The sequence below is a fragment of the Hipposideros armiger genome, unplaced genomic scaffold (assembly GCF_001890085.2).
Source record: "Hipposideros armiger isolate ML-2016 unplaced genomic scaffold, ASM189008v1 scaffold_532, whole genome shotgun sequence".
In the NCBI taxonomy this organism is placed as follows: Eukaryota; Metazoa; Chordata; class Mammalia; order Chiroptera; family Hipposideridae; genus Hipposideros; species Hipposideros armiger.
Genome location: NW_017731882.1, coordinates 877406 through 889986, shown reverse-complemented (window position 1 = coordinate 889986; position 12581 = coordinate 877406). Strand labels below are relative to the sequence as shown.

The 12581-nt window shown below is 40.1% G+C and overlaps 1 protein-coding gene across 7 annotated transcripts in view; it reads right to left on the bottom strand.

Annotated features, from left to right (window-relative positions):
- The window catches only part of AUH (AU RNA binding methylglutaconyl-CoA hydratase), a 184175-nt gene that overhangs the window by 104366 nt on the left and 67228 nt on the right, over nt 1–12581 (bottom strand). For all 7 annotated transcript variants that reach the window (XR_002126886.1, XM_019668695.1, XM_019668691.1 and 4 more), the window contains one exon: nt 7350–7436. Coding sequence is in view for 6 of the 7 variants with exons in the window: in XM_019668695.1 (XP_019524240.1) it covers nt 7350–7436 (87 nt within the window). In the remaining variant the exon portion in view is untranslated. The remainder of the gene's footprint in view (nt 1–7349; nt 7437–12581) is intronic.

Here is a 12581-nt window from a genome sequence, read left to right as displayed (position 1 = left end):
TTTCTCTCTACTTTCTTTACAGTGTCTTTTAATGAAAAAATGTTCTTAAATTTAAAAAGGTGGCATTTTTCAAGCTTTCAAGTGTTGTATTTTGTATTTAAGAAATTTTTCATTCCATCAAGATCATAAAAGTTTGTTTTACTTCAAAAATATAGACAAGTCTTTGCTGTCCCCCAGCAATCTGCAATGCATCCTTTTTCCTGTATCAGTTCTCCTGCTTGTATGGGTCTGTTCTGGGTTCTGTATTCCACTCTATTGGTCCATTTGTCTATCTGAAAGCCAATATATACCATCTTAATTTCCTTATCTTTAAATAAGTCTTGAGTGCTAAGGCAAAGCTCCTCGTTTTCTTCTTCCTTAAGCACACTTGGCTATTTCAGCGCCTCTTTATGCTCAAGTTCCTTACAAAATTAACACTGAGAATTTAAGTGTAATTACACTGAATCTGTCTAAGGGTGAAATTCGGTAAGTCACTAATGCAGTTAGACTTGGCTCGTTTGCAGTAGAACTCACCACATAGCTTACCATCTAGCCACTTGGCAATTTGATATTCAGCTTATTTCTCTTTGTTTCTCCCCTCGCTAACTGACTTAAGAACTCTGTATTGTTCCCTTTCTCAAGGCTACACATACCTTGTTAATCCAAATCCTAACCTAGAAAGAGCAATTTCTTAATCCTCAGGCTCCTAGACACCAAAATACACATAAAGCCTCAGGCCGCGAAGGCCAGTCGAAGTCTGGAGTCCAGAGATAACATTATCTTAAAACAGGCCAGACCCCAGGAAGGATGTCAGCCCTCGGACCTGCCTGACCAACTCCCCCTTTCCTTTGTGCTTCTTGTGTGCCTATAAAACCATCTGTCTGTTCTAGAAATTGGGGTGGCGGGTGCAGGGTGGTGGGGGAGATGGCCTTTGGACAGGAGTCCGCCATCCTCCCAGAATGCCGGCATGCTGAATAAATCTGCTTTTCTTTCCACCAACCATGTCTCTCGATTCTTAACTTCTGCAAGCGGAAGGCAGCCAGTCCCTAGCACGGTATCATCTGTACATTGAATCATTTGTGAGAATCATCTTTTGGATACTGAATCTTCCTATTCAAGAAGAAAATGTCTCCATTTAATTCTTTTTTAATGTCTTAAAATGAAATTTCACGACTTTTCCATATAGCTTGCATGTATTTCTAAATCTGTTTTTGTTCCTACTGTAAATGGTATTTTTTTATTAATATCTTTCATTTGTTGCTGGTAGAAAGATGGGCAACTGATTATTTTTAAATACAGATCTTATATTCAGCTATCTTGCAACACTCATTATTTCCAATAATTTGTTGATCCTCTTAGATTTTCAATGGAGACAATGACACCACTTGAGAAAGACAGTGTTACATTTCTTCTTTTTCAATCATTACTTCTATTTCCTGCCTTTCCACACAGGCCAGGACTTTCAAAACAATGTTCAACAGAATGGTGATACTGGGCCTTTTGTCTTTTTTGAGATTATAGGTGACTATGTAAAAGTATTTACATTTTACTATTAAGAAACATACCTTTCAAGGAAGTTACCTTCTATTCCTAGTTTGCCTTGAGCTTTTTCTATGAATAGATTTGACATCTCTTAAATTCTCTTTATTAATCTATTGAGAAAAACATACAATTTTATTTTAATTGGCTAGTGTCATGAATTAAATATAATATTTTCAAGTGGAAACCTCGCCCTTCCCCTTGTATTCCTGGGAAAATCCAATTTGGTCTTTTTTAAAACCTACTGGATTTCATCTATATTCCCAAGCAAGACTGGCTCCTCTCATTTAATTTTTCATTGTTTTTGTCATGTTTATGTATGAAAGTTATACTAGCCCGAAATAATGAGTTTAGGAATGAACTCTCACTCTAATGCTCTGTAGAAGAGCTTGGATGAGATGGTAATGATCTGTTCCTCACAGGCTAGGTAAAGCACCTGAAAATGTAAATCACTTAACAGGTATAAATTGGGCCTGGTGCTTTCTCTGTAAAAAAACCTTGTAACTACTGATTCAGTTTCTTCAGTGGTTACATGACTATTCCAGACTCTTGAGACAGAAATTTGACATTTATCGCATGAAGTTTTTCACAGTATTTTCAGGAGACGCCTGAAACTGCCAATAAGTACCAAACCCTATATATATTCTATGATTTTCCCTATACATACATACCTATGATAAATTTTAATTTATAAATTACACACAGTAAGAGACTAACATAAAAAAATAATAAAATAGGGCTGGCCAAGTGGCTCAGTTGGTTAAGAGTTGGCTTAAGAGTGCAAGCTCTAGGGTCGGCTGAGTGGCGCGATGGTTTAAGAGCTGGCTTGGGACGCCAGAGGGCCCCGGTTCNAATAACTACACACGTATCCATAATCACATTAAATGTAAATGGACTGAATGCTCCAATCAAAAGACACAGGGTGGCTGAGTGGATAAGAAAGCAAGACCCTTGCATATGCTGTCTACAAGAGACTCACCTCAGATCAAAAGACACATACAGGCTGAAAGTAAAGGAATAGAGTAAAATATTTCATGCAAATGGAACCGAGAAAAAAGCTGGAGTAGCGATACTTATATCAGATAAAATGGACTATAAATTGAAGAACATAATGAAGGACAAAGAAGGGCACTTCATAATAATAAAGGGATCGATCCAACAAGAGGGCATAACTCTAGTAAACATCTATGCACCTAACATAGGAACCCCTAAATATATAAAACAGATTTTGACAGACATAAAGACAGAGATCAACAGTAATACTATTATAGTAGGGGACTTCAACACTTCGTTGTCACCAATGGACAGATCTTCCTGACAGAAAATCAACATGGAAACAGTGGCTTAAATGACACTTTAGACCAGCTGGATTTAATTGATATTTTCAGAGCATTTCACCCCAAAGCTATGGAATATACATTCTTCTCAAATGCACATGGATCATTTTCTAAGATAGACCACATGTTGGGCCACAAAACAAGTCTCAATAAATTTAAAAAGACTGAAATAATATCAAGCATTTCTCTGACCACAATGCTATGAAACTAGAAATCAATTACAAGAAGAAATCCGGAAAGCTCACAAATGCATGGAGGCTGAATAACATGCTACTAAATAGCGAATGGGTCAAAAATGAGATCAAGGAGGAAATCAAGAGATACCTGGAGACAAACGAAACTGAAAACACCACAACCCAAAATCTCTGGGATGCAGCAAAAGCTGTCCTAAGAGGAAAGTTCATAGCAGTGCAGGCCTACCTAAAGAGGCAAGAAAAATGTCAAATCAACAGGTTATCCTTATACCTCAGGAAACTGGATAAAGAACAGCAAAATAAGCCCAAAGGGAGGACAAGGAAGGAGATAATAAAGACCAGAGTGGAAATAAATGAAATAGAGACCAGAAAAACAATACAAAAGATCAATGAAACCAAGAGCTCGTTTTTTGAGAAGATAAACAAAACTGACAAGCCTCTAGCTAGACTCATAAAAAAAAAAAGAGAGAGGGCTCAAATTAGTAAAATCAGAAATGAAAGAGGCGAAGTAACAACAGACTCCACAGAAATACAAAANTCCTCCACAACTAGACTGAAGAACAAAACGACAGCAACTTGTCTGTTCCCCTTCCCCCAATTCCCCAGCGCTGTTCCCATCCTCCAATTCCCCAATAAAAATCTTGAAGAAAAAAAAAAAAGAATTAAAACTTAAGGCTAGACGAGTGGATCAGTTGGTTAAGAGCTCGCTCAAGAGTGCAAGCTCTGAGCAACAGGGTCACTGGTTCGACTCCCGGCCCAAGTTGAGCTGCTACTGAGCTGCCAACAGGTGGCAAGATGGCTCAGCTAAAAAAAAAAATTAGCATGAAAAAAATGTTACTAGGGCCAAAAAAATTCTAAACTAGTAGAAAGTATTTGTTAAAAGAAATAATGGTTCAACTCACTGCTATTTAACACTGAGCATATAATTATAAGTTGAGAATATAAAGTGTTGTTTAGTGTATATTGGCTCATACATATTGGATAATAAAACCAGCTAAATGTAGTACAATATGTGGGAGGGGACTAGATGAAGGAGCCAAATCAATGAAGAGGAGACAGACAGGGACTCAGGATGAGCAGTCCTGAAGGAACCCTTGGAACTATTATACATTATGGGGTCTGTCTCTCAAAGCCTCCGACCCCCAGGGTGCCCTCTCACACACCAACAACCAGTGCTGCAACGGGAACTTTCACCAATATTCTGACTCTGTGACCACACAGCATGCTTTGAAACTGCTCAGAGTACAGACTAGGCTACTAGAAGCCATGCCAGGAGCTAAAGGGACTCAGGGCTTGATCTTGACACATGTAGCCCGTTCACTGCCCACTCGACTCTGCAGAAAGGTTTGAAAAACGGACTCTGGTTACTGAGTGCAGCCTTATGCACACATCAGTGTGGAGCTTCTTCGGGATTTAAGGTTTATTTTAGAAATAGTTACCTTTCTTCATGTAATGTTAAACATTTGTATTGTGACTGTAAGACTACTTTTGAGAATTTTTAATATCCTTTTTTTTTTCATCTTGGAAACATTACCCTGCAGTCTCAAACATTCAGAACCTAAAAATGTAGTCTCACCCCTATTCCTTCTGTGATCATAAATTTTTTATTTAACAGTATTCAAAGTTTTTTTCAAGGCCAAGTATTTCTCGTTTCTTATACTTTTTAAATTCACTTTTTAAAAAGTTAAGAAGTATGTACTTTTTACATTGTAAATCCTCTAAGTCCATGACTGCTCACCTCAGGTGAGCCCTTATGCTGCCTGGCAATCCTACTGTATTTCCCTACTCCATCTGCTCTCCTATTCATCTACAGACCATTTTGTAACTTCCCTCTCTCCTCAAACCGCAAAACTTCCTACCCAATTCTGATGCCAACTCACTAAGAAAACAAAAGCATTCAAGAAAGGAATTCTACCAGTACCCACCACCAAAACTACCAGGATTTGAATCCACACACTCTGCCTGCCCTCCTGTTACTATGGATGGACAAATTCATGATGAAGGCCAACTGTCCCCTTATGCACTAGATTCCATCTCTTCTGTCTCCTCAGGGACATCACTTCAGCAATTAAGCTTCTACTGGCTGGCATCATCAACCGTATCCCTCTTTAGAGAATCATTCCCATCAGTAATAATAACTCTGTAATGCTGCTCATCTCTTGGAAAACAAAAAACAAAAAAACTTGCATGGGCTTTCATTGCCAGCTCTTACAGCACAGCTTATTAGCAGACCAATTCTTCCAGGAAACAGAGGATGAAATATGTAAGACAGTTGTTTGAGGGCAGGGGAGAACTACTAAGCCAGCCAGCCTATATACAAGGGCTTCAAAGCAAATGTAAGTTTCTAAACATTCTCATAGAAATGGGAGACAAAATTGGACCTCAGGGCTTACCAAAGATGAAAACCCCAGGCTTTCAGTCAAGACTTCTGGACGGTTAAATATAAAACAGGATAAACAGAAAGAAAATCATACCAAGACCAACTGCTAAAAACCCAACTCAAGAGAGCGCCGAAAAAATGGTGGCGGTGAGAAGGGCTCCCTGAGTTCTCCCTGGAAAGCACAGCAATTTGAGCAGCTGGAGCGCAGCAAACAAACCTCTACCGAGCACACTGAGTACTTAAAGGTGGGCAGTCCAGGCGAGTGGCGGAAGAGGGAGGCGAGGCGTGGAGGCACAGACCACACCGGCAGCTGCTAAGACTCAGGGTCTCAGAGAGCAGATGAAAGTTTCCGCGGCTGGCTCCCTGCACCTCCAGCCCCCGCTAAGGCAGAATCCTCAGGTTGGACGTGAAGCGGAACAGAGAGTGGAGTATGTGAGCGGAGGCACAGTCCGTCGGTGCCTGCGCTGCGGAGCTGTGGGAATCCAGGACAAGGCAGAGTGGTTTGCAGCACCAGGGCAAGCTCACCCTCTAGGCTGACCGCCCGCCAGGAGTGCGACAGGAGCCCCGGGGCGCGCAGTTTCTGAGGCAGAAATCTCAAACCAGCGAGCAGAAGAGGGAAGCGAGAAGCGTGGAGATGCAGCCCGTACCCCACAGCTGTGGAGACACGAGCCACCTTGCCAGGGGGGGGTTCCTGGAGAACAGCAGGGCGTCTGCTGGAGCGTTTGAGGGTGCTTTTTTCTTTTTCCTTTTTTTTTTTTCTTTCTTTTTCTCTTTATTTTTTCCCCTTTTCTCCCAGACAGGAAAAATAAACTGCATAGATAAGTGCACACCCCCACCCTCCCTCAGAAACCTTGGCCCCCTCCCTGCCAGAGCCTGAGGCTGACCCCTGAAGAGAGGAGTAAGTCAGAACAAAGGTGCTTGACTCCCTAGGGGTTGAGAAATTTCGATGAGAAGAGGCTGCAGAAGTGGGCTACTGAATACGCTGTNCTGATCTGCCTCACCCGGGAAGAGTGCAATGATGGTGCCAACTTGGGCCAGTGAAGCAACGTCCTCCACAACTAGACTGAAGAACAAAACAAGAGCAACTTGTCTGTTCCCCTTCCCCCAATTACCCAATAAAAATGTTTAAAAAAAAAAAAGAGAAATCTTTGTACCTTAGTCTCAATTTTGATGTGAACTGAAACTGCTCTAGAAAAATAATTAATGGGAATATAAATTATTACCATCTTTTAGGAAGATAATCTGGTAGGACTCATTAAAATGTAAAATGAACACATGATACTTAGAGCTGTAATTCCATGTTTAGGAATCCATCCTATAAATATACATATTCATGTTCTGAAAGACTTGGTACACAGATATTCACTGCTTGTTTATAAATAACCAAAAAAAAATTTAATAAAGAAAACATTTGTAAAAAGAAATAATTTAAATTTTTGGATAAGACTATGCTGTGGATTACTATTCAGCAATATTTTAAAAAGTAATAATAAAGTAGATTGACGTGTGCTAATATAAATGTTACATACAAATCTGTAATTCTAAAGAAACAGTACAATCGTATTTATGTAAAAAACAAAAAAAATTCCAAATCTATAAATGTTTCTGTATGCAATTACTTAACAGATATACTTTAAGTTAAAAACTTATGCCAGATTATTCTCTTTGTTTTCTAATAACTATCTTCATATGCCATGTCATCATACATAGAAGGCCTCTTTAATTATAAAATATTTTTCACAAATTTTCAAATCAAATATATTACACCTATTTTACAACAACCAGCTATAGGTCATGATTATATAATTATATAAGTATTTTGGCCAAATTTTATATATAAAAACAGTGTGTTACTTTTTAAATCTGACATTTAATGTCATCTTCAACATGCTAAAAGGAGAATTTCATTGTTGTGCTTACCAATTTCATTAATCACTGCTCTTATTTTGGAGACAAAAGGACCAACTTCACTGGAATGCATTTTGACTCTTTCCTTAAGGTCAGCACCTGCAAAATATTTATTTATAAATCTGGTTATAAACAAAATGTTAAAACAATAAAAGTTTATTTAAAATTCATACATAACATGAAGAGTGACTGAATTTATCTGTTTAAAGAATTACACTATCTACATTTTCCTTCTCAAAGATCAGCATCAGGAAGAAGAACATATGTGTTCACACATCTATCATGTACTTAAAGTAGTTCTCAAACTTTGTGGTCTCGGGACCCTGTTAAACTCTTAGAGTAAGAGACTGTTTAGATTAACTGTATTAATACTCTATTAGAAACTGAAGCTACAAATCTTAAAATATTTATTCATTTAATAATACAAATAAACCCATTCATGTTAATTAATATAAATCACTGCAGACTGATGCCACGTCCTTGGTTCTTGCAAAGATGTTGGCAATTTTACCCACAATTGATTTTATCCCATCAGTGTCAATTCAGTGGAAAGGGCAAATCACACCTTACTGCTGTGAAAATCATTTCATCGATGCCTGCCTTGGTGACTGTAGATCACATTTGAGAATCACTGCCTTAAAAGAATGAACTGGGCCGGCTGGGTGGCGCAGTTGATTAGAGCACCAGCTCTGAGCAAGAGGGTCGCCAGTTCGAGTCCCACATGGGCCAGTGAGCTGTGCCCAAGCTGAGCTGCCAATGAGCTCCAAAGGGCAGGCAGATGGCTCAGCTGGTGAGAATATGTACCCTTAAAAGCAAGGTTGCTGGTTAGACTCCCGTATGGGATGGTGGGCTGTGCCCTCCCACCCCCACCTCAGCCCCCACAACTAAGAATGAACATGGCACCTTGGGCTGAGCTGCCACTGAGCTGCCGATGGGTGGCCAATGGCTCAGCTGGTTAGAGCGCATGCTCTTAACAACAAGGTTGCCGGTTTGATTCCCTCATGAAATGGTGGGCTGCGCCCCCCCCCATCCCCTCAATTATTCTGAAAGCAGCAATTGGACTTGGACCTGAGCTGCGCCCTCCACAACTAAGACTGAAGGACAACAACTGGACTTGGAGCTGATGGGTCCTGGAAAAAACGATGTTCCCTTCCCCAATTCCCCAACACTGTTCCCTTCCCCAATTACCGAATAAAGTCTTAAAAAAAAAAAAGCCATGAACTGACAACTTTATAATTATGAGTTTATCATGGAATCTTTGGAACAGAGAAAAATAAACATAAAGAATTCTTAAAGGAATCATTTACTCTGTGTGGCTCAACAAAGACATTCTTTTTAATAAAATTAAACTATCTGAGAAGGGTAGGCCCCCATTTAACTAAACAGACAAATAGAAAACGAAGTAAAATTACACCACAGAAGGCAGACACTCAGCTACTTACTCTCTTATTAGTCCATTATAAATTAATCATGACTAATCATTAATCATTAGTCCGTTATAAATTAATCAAGTACCAGCTGAGGCTGGGACAGTCTGAGCTCACATACTTCCTGTGGATTGAGCACTGTAGCTGACAAAGCACAAACCCTACAACTCATCAGTTCTATAAATATATATAAACACATATATACACACACACACACACACACACACACACACACACACACACAAATCCACCCTAGAAAGTCTCTCAAACATATGCCCAAGGAAATACGAACAAGAACATTCAATACAACATATATAAAATAGCAAAAACTCAGAAATAACCTAAATATTAATCAAAAGGATTATTAATAAAACTGAAAGATAGTATAATATACAATGGAATGTTACATGTGCAGCATGTAAATGAAGGAATTAAAGAGTATAAATATGGGTAAGTATAAAAGTGAAGAACATAATTACATACAATAACAGAAAGAACACAGTATAATAACTATTTACATAAGTTTCTATACAAGAATGCTATTTAGGGATATAAAACATGCATGGAAATGATAAATAATGATAAATTCAATTGGTGGTACCTCTTGGGGGAGGGAGAGAGATGTAACTGGCAATGGGTACACAGTACTTCAATCTTATTTGTAATACTGTATTGCTTAAGTTAGGTGGCGGGTACTAAATGTTAGTCATTAAACGTTTTTGGATGCTTGACATATGTCATTATAATTAACTTTTCCATAAAGAATTAAAACTTGCGCAAGCTGAGTGGCGCGTTGGTTAAGAGCTGGCTTGGGACACCAGAGGGCCCAGGTTTGGATCCCACATATGAGGGCCAGTGACACTGCCCTCTACAGCTAAGATGCTGAACAACAGCTCAACCTGGAGCTGGGCTNGATCCCACATATGAGGGCCAGTGACACTGCCCTCTACAGCTAAGATGCTGAACAACAGCTCAACCTGGAGCTGGGCTGCCATGAGTCACAGGCAATGGCATAGACTGCAGCCCCTGCTGCAGTGGGTTGCCATGGGCTACCGTGTGTAGCCTGCAGCCAGCGTGAGCGGCCAGCAGCCACTGTGAGTGGCCTTCCAGAAGTCAGCAACTGATCTGCCTCACCTGGGAAGAGCGCAATGATGGTGCCAACTTGGACCAGTGAAGCAACGTCCTCCACAACTAGACTGAAGAACCAAAGGACAGCAGCTTGTCTGCTCCCCTTCCCCCAATTCTCCAGCACTGTTCCCATCCCCCAATTCCCCAATAAAAAATCTTTTAAAAAAAGAGCACAAGCTCTAAGCAACAGGGCCTCCAGTTCAATTTCCACATGGGCCTGTGACGCTGCACCCGAGCTGAGCTGTCACTGAGCTGGCAACAGGTGGCAGGATGGCTCAGCTGGTGTAACAACAAGATTGCCTGTTTGCTGGTGGGCTATGCCCACCTGCAACTAAGACTGAACTCAGCACCTTGAGCTAAGTTGCCGCTCAGATGGCTCAGTGGATAGAGCATGTGCTCTTAACAACAAGGCTTCTGGTTCGACTCCCGCATGGGATGGTGGCTATGCCCACCCACAACTAAGACTGAACTTGGCACCTTGAGCTGAGCTGCCGCCCGGATGGCTCAGTGGATAGGGCGTGCGCTCTTAAAAACAAGGCTGCTGGTTCGACTCTCACATGGGATGGTGGCTACACCCACCCACAACTAAGATTGAACACAGCACCTTGAGCTTAGAAGCCACAAGCTGCCGACGGGAAATCAGATGACGACTGGCGCCCTCCACAACAAAGACTGAAGAACAACAACTTGGCTGGTCCCCTCCCCAATTCTCCAACACTGTTCCTCTCCCCCAATTCCCCAATAAAATCTTTAAAAATAATAATAATAATAATAATAAAATAAAACAATTAGGGAGACCACTTCATGGACAGTGTAGAGGCTTGACCACTGCACTGTACACCTGAAGCTGAAACTGAATAATACTGTATGTCAACTATAATTTAAAATATATATAATCACAGGATGTGGAGTATAGTATGGTGAGTAGAGTCAATGGAATTATAATAGATATGTATGATGTGGGGGATGGGCACGGTGGATTGGGAGATGGGGGTTGTCACTTTGTGAGGGGTGAAAAGTATAACTAGTGCATTGTTTTGTACACCTGAAACTAATTTAGAAAAATAATAATTATGACAATATACTATAATAAAAGTTATGTAAATGTGGTCTCTCTCTTTCAAAATATCTTTTGTACTATACTCATCCTTCTTATGATGATGATATGACATGATACAATGCCTACATGATGAGATGAAGTGAGGTGAATGGCACAGCCGTTTAGTGTTAGAGTGCTATAAGTGTTACCGGAACACAAGCACTGTAATAGCACAACATCACCGAGACTGCAACTGAGTGATTAACAGGCAGATGGCCTATACAGCATGGATACACTGGACCCAAGTGGGACGGAGGGGGACGGTACAATATTTCATCACACTACTCAGAATAGTGCAATTTAAAATTTATGAATTGCTTATTTCTGGAGTTTTCCATCTAATATTTTTAGACCCTGGTTGAGCACAGGTAACTGAAACCACAAAAAGAGAAGCTGTAGACAAGGGAAGAAAAGAACTACTATACAACACCAAAGGCACAATCCACAAAAGAAATGGGATACACTGGCTTTTATTAAAATGAAAAAAAACTGCTCTGCAAAGTCAAGAAAATGAAAAGACAAGCAACAATCTGGGAAAAAATATTTACAAAAAAACAAAGGTAATAAAGCACTATGATCTAAAATATACAAAGAACACTTCAAACTCAACAATAAGAAAACAAGGAACTCAATTAAAAACTAGGCTAAAGATCTTAACAGATACCTCACCAAAGAAGCATATGAAGAAATGCTCCACATCATATGGCATCAGGGAAATGCAAATTAAAACAACGAGACACCACTACAACACTTATTAGAGTGGCCAAAATCTGGAACACTGACAACACCAAATGCTGACGAGGATGTGGCGCAATTGTAAGTCTCACTCATTACTGGGGGAATGCAGAATGGTACATCTACTTTGGAACACAGGCAGTTTTTTACAAAACTAAACAGATTCTTACCATATGATCTAGCATTCATGCTCCTTGGTATTTACCCAAAGGAACTGAAAACTATGTCCACACAAAAGACTACACACAGATGTTTAGAGCAACTTTATTCATAACTGCTAATACCTGGAAGCAACCAAGACATCCTTTGGTAGGTGAATGGATAAATAAACTGTGGTACATCCAAACGAGGGAATATTATTCGGAGCAAAAAAATAGGTATCAAGGCATAAAAGACATGAATAAAATTTTAATGCATGTTATTAAGTGAAAGAAGCCAATGTGAAAAGGCTACAAACTGTATGATTCCAACCAACTACATGACATTCTACTAATGTAAAATTATGGGGACAGTAAAAAGTAGTTGCCAGAGAAGGGAGAAAGGGTAACTAGGCCAAGCACAGATTTTTAGGGCAGTAAAAATACTCTGTATGACACTATAATGATGGTACATGTCATTTTACATTTATTCAAACCCATACAATGTCCAACACCAAGAGTGAACTCCACTGTAAACTATGGACTCTGGGTGTTGAGGACATGTCAGTGTGGGGCCATCAACTGTAACAAATGCACTGCCCTGGTGGGGATGGTGATAGCAGGGAGGCTGAACACGTGTGGGGGCAGCGGGTACAAGAGAAATCTTTGGGGCCAGCCGAGTGGCGCGGTGGTGAAGAGCTGGCTTGGGACTCCAGAG